The sequence below is a fragment of the Mesoplodon mirus genome (genome assembly GCF_964341445.2).
Source record: "Mesoplodon mirus genome assembly, chromosome: X".
Lineage (NCBI taxonomy): Eukaryota > Metazoa > Chordata > Mammalia > Artiodactyla > Ziphiidae > Mesoplodon > Mesoplodon mirus.
This window is the reverse complement of record NC_138981.1, coordinates 31,024,968-31,044,611: the sequence shown is the minus strand read 5'-3', so window position 1 is coordinate 31,044,611 and position 19,644 is coordinate 31,024,968. Positions and strand designations below refer to the sequence as shown.

The following is a 19,644-nucleotide window of genomic DNA, read 5'->3' as shown; positions in this document are numbered from 1 at the left end:
TGTTATTTAAAAGATAGAACTCTACTTAATCCCAGAGAGAAGAATAACATCATTTGATTAGAGGGGTTTTTTTTAATTTATTTATTTATTTATTTTTGGCTGTGTTGGGTCTTCGTTGCTTCATGCAGGCTTTCTCTAGTTGCGGCGAGTGGAGGCTACTCTTCATTGTGGTGTGCAGGCTTCTCATTGTGGTGGCTTCTCTTGTTGCGGAGCACTAGCTCTAGGCGTGTGGGCCTCAGTAGTTGTGGCACGTGGGCTCAGTAGTTGTGGCTCACGGGCTCTAGAGCGCAAGCTCAATAGTTGTGGCGCACGGGCTTAGTTGCTCCACAGCATGTGGAATCTTCCCAGACCAGGGCTCGAACCTGTGTCCCCTGCATTGGCAGGCAGATTCCTAGCCACTGAACCACCAGGGAAGTCCCTAGAGTTATTTTTTAAGGTAAAAGGGAAGCACTATATATAATCATTCTAATACTGAATTGAGATTTTTCCCTCAGTGTGTTACAGCAGGGTACTTTATAACAAGCTATTAGCATGCACAATTTTCTCTTAGGTATTTTAAGTTTTGCTATCTTTCTGGTTAATAAGTAATAAATTCTGTTATAAAGTTAATATTTCAGAAATGTATGATGCTTTACAAGGCACAAGTCTCCTGTCACACATGCTCTTTTTCAACTTGTTTTTTTAATTTAAAATTAAATACTGGATAACTTTCGCTTCAGTATAGATTTATTGGTGCTACATGGTATCCTATTCCGTGTGTGTACATGTGTATCCCACTATTTAACTAACTCTCCATGAAAGCACATTTGGGTTTGTTTCCAATATGTTGCTGTCTCCAAAGCTGAATTGAATAGTGTACATACAACTTTGTACACTTCGTTTTGTGTGATTCATTCTTTAAAGTGGAAGAGTAGACTCAGATTTATGAACACTAAGAAATTTAATGCATTTTGCCAATTTACTGTCTAAAAGGTTGTACTGTGTCAGATATTTCCCTCAACGGGTATAAAAACTTTTCTTTTCCCACATCCCTGCTCAAACTGGGCATTTTTGCTAGTTTTTTCTAGTCTCATATTTGAAAACATACTAATTTAATTTAATTTGCTGTTATTTAACTATAAATGATACTGAGCATCTTTTCACATATATATGGCCTCATTTTAATTTTATTTCTGTGAATTACATGACTATGTCTTTTATCCATTTTCTATTTTTTCTTTCTTTTTTATGAGAGTTTTCTGTAGGTATATGATTATTAAGTTCCTAGGATATTTGAACTTGTAAAACAGCATCAAAGAGCACAAAGAATTTCTACTTCTATTGTGTGCCAATAAATTTACTCTTCCAACTGAAACAATGTTTTTCTTTATTCTCCATTTGCAGAAATGCTATTACCATACACAACAGCTAAATTATGGTCTTAGGAGAATCTGTTCATTATGCCAAGTAAATGCCTATATCTCATTTTAACACTTAGGTGAGATTAAGTGTATCCAATTGCTATGAGTTACTTTCCTCATTCATGTAAGCTTTTTACTTCTTGCTTCATCTTTTCTATCTAAGCTTTCTATTATTTACAGATTCCTCAGTAATAATATAATGGTAATGTTTTGTGACTTTCAATATTCATGCTTTACTTCTTGGTTTGTTTTATGGAAGGTCTATGCCAGAAAGGAGGCCTTAAAGGGAGGTTTGGATAAAACTGTAAGCCTTCAGAAAGATTTATCAGAGATGCATGAATGGATGACACAAGCTGAAGAAGAATACCTAGAGAGAGATTTTGAATATAAAACCCCAGATGAATTACAGACAGCAGTTGAAGAGATGAAGGTAAAAAAACCCAAATGAAACAAATTGTGATTCTGCACAGTCAGCTCTTTTCTTGGTTTAATAGTAGAGGTTGCTTTTTGATTGATTTAGCTTCAAGTTTGATGTACATTGTGTAGAATGTTTAAACTTTTTATTTATTAAGTCTATGCATTATGGTCACAACATAAATATTGACAATCACAGTTTGGAGCATTTTCCCCTTGAAATTATGTACTATTAAGAGATTGGAATCAGCTACTCACATTAGATGTTTCTAGCTGATGCAAATTCAAACTGGAAATATGTCAAAGTGTTATTGAAATGACAGTTGGGAATGTCAACAGACTGTTAATTTGGTGGTTTAAAGGGTTTCTTAAAATTTGGGAGTACTAAATATTTTAGCTGATGGTCTTTAATATGGATAAAAGGACTGTGTTTACATGAACGTCTCTTGAAACGATAGGATAAAAAATACAACATTGATTTAGGACCAAGGAAACTGGTATGTAGCAAGGACTGGGAGGTGAAGCTTGGTAATTGAATCTACACAACTGCGTTTCAGGATGGCCCCGGACAACTCAGTAGTCAGTGTAATCCTCTATGTTTTCATGTGTAAATCATCTCATTTTATAACTTGAAAGTATCAACTGAGGATTGGAACTTAAATGTAAGTAAATTGCCTAGCTCAGAGTGAGCACTCAGTGATTTGCAGCTATAATGATAATTATTATCTTCATGTACTAGCAATAACACATTATTTAGCCACATTAGCCTAGGTGAAATATTAATACATATTTGTTTGGTTTGAGGCCTCATGATGGAGCAAAATCATTTTGGAGCCAGACACTTGGGTTTAAAACCTGCTTTGGCCCCTTGCCAGTTGTGTAAACTTGGGCAAGTTGCATAAACCCAGTGAGCTTTCATTCCCTCATTTGTGAACTGGATATCAAAATACCTGATTTTCAGAATTATTTGAAGGGTGAAACATAAAAGTCCTAATGTAATACACAAAATAGATGCCCCAAACTAGTTAATTATTATTACCATTATTATTATCATTGTTGCGTGGTAAGAAATTAATTATATGCACTTTATTATATATTTTATATGATTATTCAATGAATATTGTAATTAATAGTAGAATGTGGTCACATGAAAACTCAGATGCTTAAATATCAAAGATATCATATGGCTTTAGTCACATATAGAAAGTAAAATTAAAACATATAAGGAAGACTATATTTGGATAAACAGTAATAGTGTCTTTGAGTATTAAAAACTACAGAATCATTCTAATCTAACAATACCATACATCATTCATTTATCAAGAAATATTGTATACTTACTAAGTGCCAAACACCCTTCTAGACACAGAATACAGTAGTGTGCAATAAATAAAAGCTGCCTGACTTCTTGGAATTTGCATTCTAGTTGGGGCGGGGGTTAGGCAATGAATAGAGAAATTTAAAAATTCATTTGAGATCATGATGATTTCCCACAAAAATAAACCAGGATTTTGAAATAAATAACAACTAGAGTTCAGGTGGGAGTTGGAGGTGGTGAGATGCTGTTTTAGAAAGGGTTGATTTGTAGGGCATTTGTGAGGAATTATATTTAATCTGAGATATGAATCATAAGAAAAAGCCAACCTTAAAAATGTCTTATGGGGCACATTCCATTCAGAGGGAAGAGCTCCTGCAAAGACTAATTGGGAAGAGAAAGAGGCCCACCTGCCTGAAGAGAGTAAAACAGGATAAATGACCTGAGATGATTTGGAGGGGCTGAGTAGATATCTGCTAACACAGGAGCTTTGTAGAATATGGAGGGGTTTTCATTCTTAGTGAAATGAGAAAGCCATTGGAAGGACTATAATGATTTTAAGTTTGACTATGGGGAGGTCCCCATTAAGGAAATTGTATCATTATAGAATGTGAGAGCTGGAGGGTACTTTGGAAGGAAACTAGTCTACACTTCCTCTGTGCGGATCAGAAAATGGAAATTCCCAGATAGGTCAAATAATTTACTCATAGTCACAGGCTTTATCTGTGGTAGAATCAAGAATATATTTCCCTCTATCCCTATCCCATTCTAAGCTGTTCTAAGCTATGATATGCCATTCCATTCCATTCTGTGAAGCATGTGCCACCCCACTTGCCTTTCCCCTCACATCTCAATTCCCTCATGGCTTTTCTCACCATCTCTTCTAATGCTGCATAGCCACTGCTTCAGATCCCTAAGGAGATAATCAGCAGTCAGCTTGTGTTTAGCTGTTCTGTGTTTCCTGGTTCCTTTGTTTGGATCTGGCCCTCTCCCCTCATTCCTTGAACACTTTGCTTATCTGGTAACCACTCAGTCAGATCCCTTTTCCTTTTCCAGTACTGGAGAGTAGACTGTCTCAAATTTTTTAAAAAAGTTATACACAATCCCTGAAATGAGTGGCCCAACCAATCAGTTCACACTGATTTGCATGTTTAAATAACAGATTTAGCTGCAAAACTGGTGCATATGGGGGTAATATTGAAAAGAGGAAAAGCTCAGGCAGCCTGTGTCCACGACAGCAAAGGGAGTTGGCATTTCTTGTGCTTTCTGTCTGCCAGTCAAGGTAATCTCTTTCAGTCTGTTTCCCTACCTAGAGGGTAGTGATAGTACCTTGTTCAGGCTTCCACCTGTGCTCCTATTGAGAGCAAATTTTTCTTCATTGTCGGAAGAGACTGATAGGCCTACTTCGGCATTTCTCCTTGATTTAGTCAGATAAAAAGTAGAGACTTTCTGTTTCTTTACTTTTCTCTCCTGTGTTTTACTTGAAAATGATAATGCTGTTTTTGACTTCTTTTTTCTCTGTAAACAAAACTTTTCTATTAACATAAAAGAGCCAAGGGGAGTGTTTCATTAGCAACATCTGATTCCAAAATTCTTTTGAAGGTCTGAAGTGACTGTATGCTGAAATTTATATTAAACCCTTTAAAAAAAACTCTGGAATTTCAGTTTTTGACGGTTTTCTTTCTTTTTAAACTTTTTACAATATGGTAACTCTAGTCCTAGTGTTTACTAGGAATTACATACATGTATTTGCTATTCTCATTCTGTGGGGGGCAGGCTAGAATAATCCCAATGGAGGGAGGATCAGAATCACCTGGAAGACTCTTTTTTTTTTTTTTTTTTTTTTGTGGTACATGGGCCTCTCACTGCTGTGGCCTCTCCCGTTGCGGAGCACAGGCTCCGGACGCGCAGGCTCAGCAGCCATGGCCCACAGGCCCAGCCGCTCCGCGGCATGCGGGATCCTCCCGGACCGGGGCACAAACCCGCGTCCCCTGCATCGGCAGGCAGACTCTCAACCACTGCGCCATCAGGGAAGCCCTGGAAGACTCTTAAAACACAAGAGTTCTGAGCCCGATCCTAGGATTTCTGATTCAGTAAGTCTGAGGTGGAGCCTGAGATTTTTCATTTCTAAAAAGTTTCCAGGTCGTGCCAAGGAATAAGTTCCAAGGTGGTTCCAAGGGACCACATTTTGACAACCACTGGTTGTATTGGCAATGAAAAGTGTCTGAGCTTATGATGGTTAGCTTCCTAGAAATATATGGAATAAAAGCCACCACTTCTGATGAGGATAATGTCTAAACTATACCAGTCATTTAGTTTTCTACCTTTCCCTGCAGTGGAGAAATTGGTCATGATCTTCTTTTCTCTTACCATTCTTCTCTGAACCTTTCCCAATTTCTAAGCCTGATTTTTTTTTTTTTTTTTTTTTTTTTTTTTTTTGCTGTACGCGGGCCTCTCACTGCTGTGGCCTTTCCCGTCGCGGAGCGCAGGCTCCAGACGCGCAGGCTCAGCGGCCATGGCTCACGGGCCCAGCTGCTCCGTGGCACGCGGGATCCTCCCGGACCGGGGCACGAACCTGCGTCCCCTGCATCGGCAGGCGGATTCTCAACCACTGCGCCACCAGGGAGGCCCCCTAAGCCTGATTTTAAAAAAGAATTTATGAATGCCTAAACATCGGGGGAAATGTTTCTTATTCTGAATTTTTGATCATTTCATGGGTTGTTTGTAATTTGCATAAAATGCAATTTCATTCACTGGATCCACTACATCATGTTCCTTCTTCATCTCACAGAGGATTTGAGATGGGCTTAACAGAAGCTATGTGAAAGAAAAGATGTAACTCCCAGGATGATTTACTTAAACTCTCTGAACCTCGGTTCTCGGATGTGTAATATAGAGAAAACAAAACTCATTTCACAAGGTTTCATTAAAGATCCAATGAGGTAGTACATACGACATGTCTGTCATAGCACACAGTAGCACATACTAAGTGATTAATGTTTGTCAAAGTTGTTTTTAATGCTAAAATTACAATGGCCAAAATATGGTTTGAATAGAAACAAATCCCATGCTCAGTGTGCCAAAAGACAGATTTATTTAGAATTTTGAAATAAAATTTCAATCAATTAAAATCAGTGAAGGCAATCATTTAATAGTCAAAACAACTTGCATTTGCCATTGTATTTTATACTTTTTAAGGCATTATGGGACTAAATCTAAAGGCATAGAGTGATTGTGTTGAAAATTAGAAAGGCATTCTATAGCTGACTTTGCCCATTTACTGCCCATATCCCCTTACTCTCGCTACTATACTGCATATAGGCACAACTTCCACCTGCCAGAATCTGCATTTCTTTATCTGACAGCTTTCTGAGGCCACCAAATCCCACTTTTTCCACCTGAGTATGGCTTCACATACTAGGAAATTAACATTCCCCCAACAGGGTTCAACCAGTGATGGGAGATGGTGTATAAATACCCCGGTGCCCTCACCCCTGAGTGGGATAAACCTGAGACCTATGTTTCCCAGAGCTTCCTGGCAGGATTAAACTCCAGTCACCAACAGCAATTGCTGGGTTAATAAGTATACCCTTCTAATCTCCATTCTCTTTCCATTCCCCATCTCCCTACCACTGTTTCCTTCACATCGTGCATAAACTACTTATGCTGGAAAGCTCGTCACAAGGTCGGCCTTCATAGTAACCCACAGACGAATAGCAACACTCCTGTAGTTGAACAAGTTGAGTTTATTACTTTTGGTAATGAGGGAGAATACACACCATGGGCAACCATGAGTAAGATGATAATATGAATAAGAGAGTATTCAAACCTGTTATAGGATTTGGGTTTGTGTTAGATGATTTAAGGGAGAGTTTAAGGGCTTTGCTCTGGATTTCATGTTGTCACCGAGTAGGAGTAACTCTGTGATTGGGTATCTTAATACATTTTTCCTGGAAGGAGAGAAGACTAGAGAGAGGATGAAGATACGTAATAATTGATAAAGAAGCAGCAGTGACCCATTAACAGGATGGGGAAGTGTCTGATATTTTTTGATTTGGACATTGTTTATGTTTTTGTCTATATGCTTACATGATTATGGAGTGGAATTTCTGTCATGATCTGCAGTGGTAACAAAGTAGCATGTCTGATATTGATGTTTTGTGAAACAGTTTATCTTCAACACAAGAATACCAAGGCATAGCTGTACTAGGCCAGCCCCCTCATGTCAGGAACTTCTCTTCTCTTTCTCTTACGCATTCTCAGTTACTGAACACAGCTTTCTTTTATCAAAATATGTTCCAAATATAGCATTAAGAAGACTTATTTCTGTGTTAATTATTCTTTGATTTAAATAATGATATTTGTACTGATTTCAATATTATTCATCCATCTGAGTAATTTATAAGTGATTTCAATTCTAGACTCTGAGATATTTTTGAACCTAGTTAGCATTGAAATATTTGTTTCTTGCTTATTTCACGTATGTGTGTGTATATATATATGTGTGTGTGTGTGTGTGTGTTTGTGTATTCTCCACAAATACACATCCACATACAGACTACTTTTCAAACTTTTCTGTTTAAAGGTCTGTTACATTCTGATTATAAATTTTTTCCTGCAAGTTTCCAATTGTCACTGAACTGAAATTTTTTTAAAATTTTATTTATTTATTTATTTTTGGCTGTGTTGGGTCTTCATTGCTGCGTGCGGGCTTTCTCTAGTTGCAGCGAGAGAGGGGTAGTGGGGGCTACTCTTTGTTGTGGTGCGCAGGCTCCTCATTGCGGTGGCTTCTTTTGTTGCAGAGCACGGGCTCTAGGCGCCTGGGCTTCAGTAGTTGTGGTGCACAGGCTCAGTAGTTGTGGCGCGCAGGCTCAGTAGTTTTGGCACACTGGCTTAGTTGCTCCACGACATGTGGGATCTTCCCAGACCAGGGCTCGAACCTGTGTCCCCTGCATTGGCAGGCGGATTCTTAACCGCTGCGCCACCAGGGAAGTCCTGTCACTAAACTCAAATTTATGGAAGTGATTGCAGTCAGTATTGGATTTATTTTTATTAATCTCATTCTAACAGAGATGTTGCAAGGAAGAAAGAATATGATATATAGGAATGCATCTTGAAAGTAAGGTCATTGCCTTGTTATTAAGAGAGCATTGTTTATTTTTCAGAGAGCTAAAGAAGAGGCCCAGCAAAAAGAAGCAAAAGTGAAACTCCTCACTGAGTCTGTAAACAGTGTCATAGCTCAAGCTCCACCTGCAGCACAAGAGGCCTTAAAAAAGGAACTTGACACTCTCACCACCAACTACCAGTGGCTCTGCACCAGGCTGAATGGGAAATGCAAGACTTTGGAAGTCAGTTGCTTTTCTTGATCTTTATCAATTACTATATGTCAGCTTATGGTTGTATGTGAAGCATAGTGATTAAGAACACAAACTCTGGTTTAATACTACTTAGGCTCAAATTCTTCACTCAGGCACTTACAAGTTTGCAACTGTGGGCCATTTGCTTAACTTGGAGTGAGAAAATTAAATAAGCTATTCTATATAAAGTACTTAGCCTAGCACTCAGTAAATGTGAGCCATTCCCAGTCTGTTGTTGTTGTTGTTATTATTATTATTATTAGGTCACAAAATCCCATGAATACGTTTTCTCAAGATTTATAGAAACTGGTCTCTCTTTTTTCATATATTTGAATGTCCATAACGTCATATAATTATCTTAGCAGGAGGGTATTCTGGGGAGAAAGTATATCTTATTATAATTCTCTTTAACAGTTGCGGTGCCCTATAGAGTTCTTTACAAGACATATTGTCTAACTAGCTTTTTTTTGGATATTTTACATTATATTAATTTATTATCATAAGTCCTGCCTTATCTTTCACATATGCTTTACTCCTTAGGTTATGATACTCTGAATATACTTGATAGGGAATTCAGATACCCCAAGTGATTACCATGTAATTGTATCAAAAGCAAACTGTGATTCTTCATGTGAAAATACTGTATATTAGCAGTTCGTATCATGTCAAGGATGCCAAAACTTTACCTACTACCAAATGCTGAAGCCGCCAGATACTGCACACCAATTGGGCTTTAAATTCAGCCAACTTCTGCATAAACTGAGTCATCTTTGTGAATATAGTTGATAAAGAATTCAGGTGTCCCATTATTGTTGAAGAACATGATTGTTTAGGGAGCTTTTTATATTGAGTGTTTTATGTTTAGAGGCAGATGCAGCTCAGACCAATAGAGTAGACCTTTAAAAAATATTAAAACTTTATCCTTCACCCTGTACCCAAGATTTCCAATATTACAACTCCAAGTTTCTCCATTATCAGTTCCAGTTCCTTCTTTATTTATCAGTCCCTGTTCATTTTTTATCCAATCCATTCCTCACACACTTGCCTAGTGCCTTCTGTATCCAAGGAACTATTATAGTTTCTGAGAATATAAAGGAAAATCTCTTTGATCGGTGCTATGTCAGTACTACAGAAAATAAAACAAAGAATGGGAAGAGATGACACTGAAAGTTTCAAGGAAGTCACAACTGATTCAAAATCATGTTATATAAGGACTTTTTATATCTAAGGAAGTGCTTTCTGATCATATTCAAATGAAACATTTAAATATTGTTTTCTTAGGTTCCTAATTTCTTTACATCATAACTATTCTTTGCTTTCTATTATTCATGTTGTTCACTTAAAAATATGCTACTCTGGAGAAATGTCTATTTAGGTCTTCTGCCCATTTTTGGATTGGGTTGTTTGTTCATGTAGCACAATGTTCATTGCAGCTCTGTCTACAATAGCCAGGACGTGGAAGCAACCTAAGGGTCCATCAACAGATGAATGGATAAAGAAGATGTGGTACATATATACAATGGAATATTACTCAGGCATAAAAGAAAGGAAATTGAGTTATTTGTAGTGAGGTGGATGGCCCTAGAGTCTGTCATGCAGAGTGAAGTAAGTCAGAAAGAGAAAAACAAATACCGTGTGCTAACACATATATATGGAATCTAAAAAAAAAAATGGTTCTGAAGAACCTAGGGGAAGGATAGGAATAAAGGCACAGACGTAGAGAATGGACTTGAGGACACGGGGAGGGGGAAGGGTAAGCTGTGACGAAGTGAGAGAATGGCATGGACATATATACACTACCAAATGTAAAATAGATAGTGGGAAGCAGCTGCGTAGCGCCGGGAGATCAGCCCGATGCATTGTGACCACCTAGAGGGATGGGATTGGGAGGGTGGAAGGGAGATGCCAGAGGGATATATGTATACATATAGCTGATTCACTTTGTTATACAGCAGAAACTAACACAACACTGTAAAGCAATTATACTCCAGTAAAGATGTTAAAAGAAATATGCTACTCCTCCAGAAATCTATTTTGGGGTATGTTTTCCAAAATTAATTAATTTTCATATTAATAACAAAATTTTCAAGATTTTTTATGAATTATCCTTCCATTTTTCATCTGTAATGACACTTCTAAACTTTCCTCTTTGTGTTAAAGTTATCAAGTTATTTAGTCTCTATTCCTTCTCCACTGGTTTGGAATATATATGCTATTTATTTTAATGGAACCCTTAATTACAATATTATCTTGCATACCTTAATCCACAAAGTCCACCAATAATAAATATTTCTACACACCTAACAATGATATAGCAGAACCACTAGAATCATTTAACTCTGAATTTATTTCCCATCTTCCATATTGTTGTTGCACCCTATTTCTTATCCCCCAAATTAGTCAGTACTATTGCCACTGTGTTGTTGAAATTATTATTATTAATATTTATTTAGATTTGCCATCACTATTTTACCAACTTCTGTGATTATTTTTGCTTTTCCGTACCCTTCTTTTGCTTCTGCTCTTTAATTGAGTGTGAATAGCAAGTGCTCTCAGACTTTGTATGACTGAAAATGCCTTTTTTTTTTTTTTCCGCTCTCAGCGTTGAGGAATGGCCTAGCTGAGCATATAATTATGCTAGGGGAGTTATTTTTTTACAACACTGAAAAATGTTATTCTATTTTCTTCTGAAATTTCTTGCTGTCAAGAAGTCTGCTGCCAAATTATCGTTTCTTTATAACTTTCTCAGATACATTTCCATTTTCTCTTTGTCTTTGATGCTTTGCAGTTTCAGTCTGTTTTTCTATGTGTATTTTGCTTTCATTTGTACTTTGTCACCTGGTGTATTAATAAGAACAGAAAGATTCTTTCTTTCTTTGGTGGTCTCCAAAAAACTTTTCTGGAGGTTTTCTTTCTCCTAATCTCTTCATTCCTTCCTAGGGGAACTTTTATTAGATCTATGAAGAATCTCCCCATCCTGTTTTCAGATTCTTGGCTTCTCTTTAATATTTTCTATATTTCTATCTCTATCTTTTGGATTCTGGGTAATTTCCTAAAATCTGTCTTCCAGTGCTCAAGTTTTCTCTTCACCTGCCTAGTGCATAATTTATTCATTGATGTATAAATACATTCATCTCTGCATTCACATCTATCTGTATGTGTGTGTGTTTGTATTTTTTCAAAGGCTGTATTTTCCATTTCTCAATGTTTTACTTAGTTGTTTTACAAATCTGTCTCTTTTGCATAATCTTCTGCTTTTGTGTAATTCTGTTTTTTCCTTTAAACAGTTTAAACTTATGTAATATAGTTGGTTGAGAAATCTCAACTTAATGAGTAATAAGCATGAAACAGTTTTGGTTTTCCAGTAATGAAAACCAACCAGGTTCAACTCCATTTTCCACCTATAGTTGGCTTTTTAATCAGTATTTCAGTCTGATCCTCTAAGTTTTCATTTACTTTTAGTTATTAAAAGTCTCATATAAATTTTTTTTTCATTTTATCTTTGGCTGCATATGGTATTTTTCTCTTTTTGGCTGCGTTTGGTCTTTGTTGCTGCGCTTGGGCTTTCTTTAGTTGCAGCGAGTGGGGGCTATTCTTCGTTGAAGTGCATGGGTTTCTCATTGCGGTGGCTTCTCTTGTTGCGGAGCATGGGCTCTAGGCATGCAGGCTCAGTAGTTGTGGCTCGCAGGCTCTAGAGTGCAGGCCCAGTAGTTGTGGTGCACGGGCTTCATTACTCCGCGGCATGTGGGATATTCCTGGACCAGGGCTCGAACCCGTCTCTCCTGCATTGGCAGGCGGATTCTTAACCACTCTGCCTCCAGGGAAGCCCTAAAAGTCTCATATAAATTTTGATCTCATACTTTATTAAAATTTCCACCAACTTAATCTTGTGGGTTCAGTAATTTATACAGATGTGGGAGTGAGAAAAATTGATCTTACAGTCCTCTCAATTTCTGGATAGTAATCTTCTAATTTTAGTATATGGGAGGATAAGGAAGGAAAAATACTCTTCATAAGATGTTCTTTCTTTGGCTGGCTGCAGTTGCTATTAACTTTTTTGTTAATACCCACACATATCTGTGATGATGAGTCTGTTATCGCCAGACTCTATAGGTTATCACTACTGATCTGGCTTGTTCTCTATAGGTTTGTTGTGGTCTGATGGAGAGCCCAGTTGGCCTTGTTCACATGGACTTTGAACCCTAGAAAAGATTTCCTAAGCATACATGATAACCTTGGAGTATTCAACAAGAATTTCAGGCTGACTCTTGCCAATAGCCTTATACCATGTTGAAAATTAAACCTTTTTGTCTTACCCACTATATCTCAAATCAGCCTGTGGGCACTGGCAGATCCCATATTATGTAACTCTTAGGAATGAGAAACTTGAAATAGTTGTCCTTGATTCCTCTTTGGCCATACCAGCATCTCAGTAGGGAGTGCATGTCAACCATTCCTTTTTGAATATACCCACCCACTTGAAGAGCATTGCTCCTTTAGATCCTGTAAAGAAAAGGGACCAAGGGACCAGATGAGTTTCGCCTAAACACCCTCATAAAAAGGTAAGAAAAAGGGATTGCCTAACTTTTCAAATTCTCCTTCTCTTCATGTTCCCCCAGTGCCCTCCCCATTAGCTGTCTCTCTTTAGATGAGGGCTTGTAGAAACATCTAGCAGAAGTTTTAGCAACATGGAATATAGGGAACTTAGCCCTTCTATTTCTTAAGTATGAATTCTGGTTCTTAGTCTCAAGAAAAGTAGATCCTACTGGCAACTTTTATCACCAGGCTCAACTTATTTATTATAAAATTTAAAAAAATTTGTTCTGTTATCTCTGATCACAATGTATGGATTCTACCATTTGTTACAACTGTTGACTCCCTCTAATGGTAGTGAATTTTGTCACATGCTTGTAATTTTTTTGTTTGTGAGCTCATCTGTAGTAGGAATTATATTTTACTGGAAATCCCTTCTGTGCTAGGCTATTGGAGGGTCCTTATGAGTCTTTTCTATTTGTCCCTACCAGAGTCTGAGAGATGTTATGTTCTATCCTCATGTGTGATATAAACTTAGGTTTCACTTCCTTACGGGTGGATCCTTATTTTCCAACCAAAATCCAAAGGATCCTCAGCTTTCTTGCCAATTTCTTATACTCCAGTGGATGGGGATTTTATAGTTCTTGTTTCCAGGAGAGGTGACACCCAGCTTTATGCTTTTCCATCTCCCTGGAATGCATGAGACCAATGCCTCTTTTCCCATCCCAAGTTAGTTTTGAATACCCCAGCTTTTATGTTCTGATATGCCAGTATTTTGTTAAGCTTGGTTTCCCAACCTTTAGTGCACTTAACTTCCCCTTTTATTTCTGCCACCTGAGGATTTTTCATACTTGTTTCATAAATCAGCTGTGAATTTAAAAGGTTTTTTTAAAAAAATATTTTATCTAGCATTTTAATATGACTGGATCAGGTTGGGGGGAGGGTTTACCACATCAGCTCCATTTTGAATGGAAGTTTCCTTTTTCATTTGTACTTTCTTCAAAGCCACTTTGAATTTGGTGATTTCAAGGTAATTTTAAGTTCCAAACTGTTAAACTTAACAGTTATTCTAAGTGGCTTTTAGCTCCAATTCAGGCTGCAAGACTATATTTTATTTTGCAGAGGTGACCTGTAAAGCCAGTACATTCAGCCTTTCCAGCTGTGTCCTTCAGATGCATTGAGGACACAAGAGGCCATCCATCCTGATGGTTAAATCAGCAAGGTAGTTCATTATCTCAATCTGCACCAAAGTTAATAAGACACGTTACCAATCGCATCTCCTTATCTTCAAAGCTCTAAAGTACCCTCAGGTATTAGATGGGATATTTATATTTTCCCACTGGGATCTTTGCCCAGAAGGAAGACAGCCTGTAGTCCAGCAGGAGCTGGAAATGACCCAGATTTAAGATTTCTATCACTTTTTAAAGCAAAATACTTAATTTCACTTTCTGTAATAAACTGTACATAAAATACTAAGCAAGAATTGGTAAGCTGGCAAGGCAGGTTAGACTGATACTTTTCATCAGTTAGAGAGAGAATGTTCTCCATCATTTGCAAGGGCTATGAGCAAAGGTGAAAATATGGGGAATCTGATAGAATTTTTAATTTCTCCTAAAATAAAACTTACTTCCTATGCTTCATTTTTGGTTGTGGGGGAGGGTTTGCAGGCGGTAGTGATTGCACTGCTATATCTATAAATTTGCCCAATATTTCCAATCTCCAAGCTAATGGAAAATGACTCTTTTAATATTCTTATCCTCTAATGTATCTTCCTACTTTTTCCCAGCAGACATAACCCTAATCCAGAAAATTGTCTTTATTATTTTTCTGCTTAAAAAAAATTATCATACACATGTGGATGCCTAAATAATATATTGCTCAACTTTGCTTGTTTTGAGGGTTGTAGAAAGTGGTAACCTATAATATATCGTTTTCTGGGGCTAGCTCTTTTTGCTCAACATTTTTGTGTCTGGGCCTCATCCATATGGTTCTCTTTGGTGAAGTTTTCATTTTTGCTTCTGTGTTCTCTGTGTAAATATGATACAGTGTATTTGTACATTTTCTTGCCACTGGACATTAAGGTTCATTTCCTTCTTTTTTTTATTTGGTTATTACAAAAAGTACTGAAATGAACATTCTTGTAACTCTCTTTGTTGTCCATCCAAACCAGTTTCTCTGAGGATGTTTATGGAAAAGTGGAGTTGCTGGGTTGTTAGGTATGTGAATATTCACCTTACTGGGAATGACATTGTTTTCCAAAATGATCATTCTAGTATACACACCCACCAGCAATAAATACAAATTTGTGTTAATGCATATCTTCTCTCACACTTGGAATTGTCAAACTTCTCATTTGTGTCAGTCAACGTGTTAAATATCTCACTGTAATCCTGACATACATTCTCCTGGTTACTTATGAGTCTGAACATATTTGTGAATGTTTATCACATGTATCATTTTCTTTCAAATACTGGTTCAGGATTTTGTTTCATTTTTTTATTTGGTTATTTGTTCATCTTTTAACTGATTCAGTGTTCCTTTCATATTCATCTATTTCCAGTTTTGCAGTTGTTTTCTTCAAGTTTGAGGCTGTTTTTCAATTTCTTTCTTGTGTTCTTTGATGAGTAGGTTTTAATTCTAATGTAATTAAATTTATTTATCTCTTTCTTATGGTCAGTTTTTACAAAATGTCTTCTTTTAGATATTCTTCCCCACCCCAAGGTCAAAAAAAGTCTCTTCTATATTCTTCTGGTAGCAGTCTTAAAATTTTGCTTTTTCATATATGAGTACTTTTGAATATTAATTAGTTTTCTCAGTGTATATCAAAAGCCATTGAAACATAATCATATCCTCAAAATAGTTCATATTCATATTTCTAATAATATACCACAAGGAAATAATTTAAAATATGGAAAAATTCATATTCATAATGATGGTCACCAGAAAGATATAATAGCAAACAAAACTAAGGAAACCAAACTATAGCTACTTAAATGAAACCTTAGATTTTTATTAAAAAATATATCTTCCTAATAATATAGAAAAAATGTATAGGATATAGTGTTTATTAAAAAGAGAGCTATAGTTAAATCCATACTTTACTTTTAACTATCTAGTTATTTATATATGATAAAATTTAGAGGAGGTCACAGAAAGTGGTAATAGTTGATGTGTTGGGATGTTAGGTTTATACGTGCAGTTTTATATATGCTTTTATTTTTTCTATTTCCCAGACTGTAATGTTGATGAATTATTTTTTATTTAAAAAAGTAAATCACTGAGTCTTGAATTTATTCATGTAATAAAATGTTTCCTTAATGATTTGTAATTATAGACATATTAGATGCTCAAAATGACTAGTTGCATTTTCAATGAGCTACAAAGAAAAGGTAAAAAATATGTTTTATTTTTAGAAGTTTTAAAAATGGAAATGGCAAAATCGCACACTCACTGTTCTATCAAAATATTTCATCTGTGATATACATTTCTTTCACAGGAAGTTTGGGCATGTTGGCATGAGTTATTGTCATACTTGGAGAAGGCAAACAAGTGGCTAAATGAAGTAGAATTTAAACTTAAGGCCACTGAAAATATTCCTGGTGGAGCTGAGGAAATCTCTGAGGTGCTAGATGTAAGTTGTGAATTAATATAATTGTGATAATTTATATGCATTATTGAAAGATGTCAAGAATCAAATAGAAAATAAATTCAAAGAAAACCAGGCAGAGAGTATAGTTGCTATGCCTTCCCCAGCACCAGCAATTGGGATGAAACCTTTGATTCCTCTCTGAACCTTCCAGTGTTAAGGTTTTAAAGAGAATTTAAACTCTTAGAGAGGACATATGCCTTTCGCTATATTACTATGTTCTATGTTGACATTTTTCTTTACCTGCTTAAATCTACTACAGACCTGCAAAGACAGTTTGAATGCACAGTTTTGCTCCATTGGAGTAGAGATAAACACAGTGGTAATGTAAAACATTATTTCCAGTTTAAAAGCTACCTTCACTGAGTTGGAGCATATTTTTTAATTATTTAAAATCATAAATTTATACCTTACGGAATATTTCAAGGTATTAAATAGGCATGCTTTGATGTTGGAAATGTATCTTTAAAATGTTCATACATTTTAGTACATAGAGAATTTTAGTACATTTTCAAGTTTTATTCTGGAGATCTTTAAAAAGTAAAATTTAAAGGAGTTTGCATGTATAAGCTTTGACTTATGTGAATTTCTGACAATCATTTATGTCCTATGCATTTTATTGTACTTTTGGCTAATCCTTTATATGTAATGAATATGTAGTTTTAGCCTATGTATTGTGTGTAGAGCCACTTGTAGTGCAGCCCCTTTGTAAATCTGCTAAAATAAGGTACATAAATTAATCAAAATGTGAAGAAAATGTGAAATGTTTTTGACTGAATAGAATTGGAATCCTAGGACATTGCAGCAGAAACCTGGGCATGATTATATCCAACTTCCTTACTTTTGCAAGAGAATTGTAAAACTTGAAGAGGTATCAAAGAACAATGAGAGAGGCCTCAAATAGACTATAATTATGTCCCTGTCCTATTCAGAGATAGATGTTCAGTGACCAAACAGTCATTGTGAACTAACAGTGTGAAGCATCTTCCAAAAAAGATGAAACAAGCCTGCAAAGTTATACTGCATGAGTAAAAGGGTCATGGCCAGAACAAAGGATGTGATCATGCACTTACCCTACTAAATGAACAGATTGAAGGACCTCATCCTTGTTTTTATTGTCTCGCAGTCCAAATATGGCTACTTTACCTCTAAGCCGTGTATGTGTGAAAAAGGGTGAAGGCCAGAGGGATTGCTTCTAAAGTACTGTGACTTTTTTTTTTAATGTGAGAAGGGAAACTCTGCTCTTGAATTTCTACCTATGTACATTGTCAGAATCATGTCACTTGGCCATCATTAGCTATAAGAGAAGTTGGGAAATTGAGCGTCTTACCTTCCAGGTTTTATAGTAGAGAGCCTCAGAGAAGAAGGTGGCCGTGAATCATTTTTTATGTACCCCATTCCATAGTTCTGCCACAAGCCCATGAAGATTGACATGGAGCAACATCATAGTTTTGAAATAACAATGATCTTTCATGTTTTGTTATCCCAATTAAATATTGCTTTAAGTTGCTTATAACTAAATTATATGTAAATCAGAAGATACTGAGCATTTTGGGTTAGTTCAATGGATTTAGAAAAAGAAGTGAAATAGTAATTATTGCAAATGTATTTCAGTCACTTGAAAATTTGATGCAACATTCAGAGGATAACCCAAATCAGATTCGCATATTGGCACAGACCCTAACAGATGGCGGAGTCATGGATGAACTGATCAATGAGGAACTCGAGACATTTAATTCTCGTTGGAGAGAACTACATGAAGAGGTATGACGAGAAGAGTGAAAAAAATCTCTTTAAACTAATTTGCATAAAGACTAGCAAATACCTTTATGCCTCTCAGTCAAAATGAGGAATAATTTAAATATTAGCTCAGCTTCCAGGTTGTAAAAGCTTTCAAGTTCTAGACATGGATGAAATATTTATATGTGTATCATATCATTTTATCTTACAAAAACTTTATAAAGTATGGGTTTTAATAGGAAACCTGATACAGACCAAGTGCAGTAACTCGCTCAAATCTTCAAATGAGTAAATAGTTAATCTGGTGTTCAAAATCGGATCTTATCTGACCACAGTTCTTTTCCATATGCACGATTAACTAATATGTGTAGGTATCGTCACCTCTCTCTCTTTCTCTCTCTCTCTTCAAACATGTACACACGTGTTTGTTATGGTCATATATAATCTGTTAATAATACATGTGATTTTATTAGTACCCAAGATATTGGATATTGTTTATTGTTCCCAAATAATATGAGTTTGTATTTATATATAACAGAGGGGTTTTCATATTTAAAAATTAATACATATGGTGTGAATTTTTCAAATCAAAATTGAAAAAAATAACATATTTTTCTGAATCAAACAATATTTTGCATACATTCTCCTAAATCAAGAATGGATTATTTGTCAAGAAGGAAAAAAAAATTCATAATGAGGTTTACTTTCGTATCTGATTGCTAAGTGCATCTATAACATGTGAGACACTGAAGGTTTGGTAATAAGTCAGAAAAAGTATCTGTACTTCACTACTTACAGTCATTGATTAGTTAAGCAAAAAAATATTCATTTCTTAGTGTGTTCCAGGACATAAAAACAAATAATATCCTTATAAGATGCAAAATGTTGGGTTAAAAGTTACGATAGGGGCTTCCCTGGTGGTGCAGTGGTTGAGAGTCCGCCTGCCGATGCAGGGCACACGGGTTCGTGCCCCGGTCCGGGAAGATCCCACATGCTGTGGAGCGGCTGGGCCCGTGAGCCATGGCCGCTGGGCCTGCGCATCCGGAGCCTGTGCTCTGCAACGGGAGAGGCCACAACAGTGAGAGGCCCGCGTACCACAAAAAAAGAAAAAAAAAAAAGTTACGATAGAGGATTAGAGAACATAGAAAAAGACACAGGCTTGTGTGGGTCAGCAATGGAAGGTATTTGGGGTAGCTTTCCTAGAGAAGATTTGTTGTAAACTACATTTTTAAATTAGAG

At 36.4% G+C, this 19,644-nt stretch overlaps 1 protein-coding gene across 2 annotated transcripts in view; it reads left to right on the top strand.

Annotated features, from left to right (window-relative positions):
• The window catches only part of DMD (dystrophin), a 2,064,872-nt gene that overhangs the window by 750,072 nt on the left and 1,295,156 nt on the right, over positions 1-19,644 (top strand). For both annotated transcript variants that reach the window (XM_082609524.1, XM_082609523.1), the window contains exons 26-29: positions 1,660-1,830; positions 8,295-8,477; positions 16,516-16,650; positions 18,280-18,429. In XM_082609524.1, the coding sequence (XP_082465650.1) occupies positions 1,660-1,830; positions 8,295-8,477; positions 16,516-16,650; positions 18,280-18,429 (639 nt within the window). The remainder of the gene's footprint in view (positions 1-1,659; positions 1,831-8,294; positions 8,478-16,515; positions 16,651-18,279; positions 18,430-19,644) is intronic.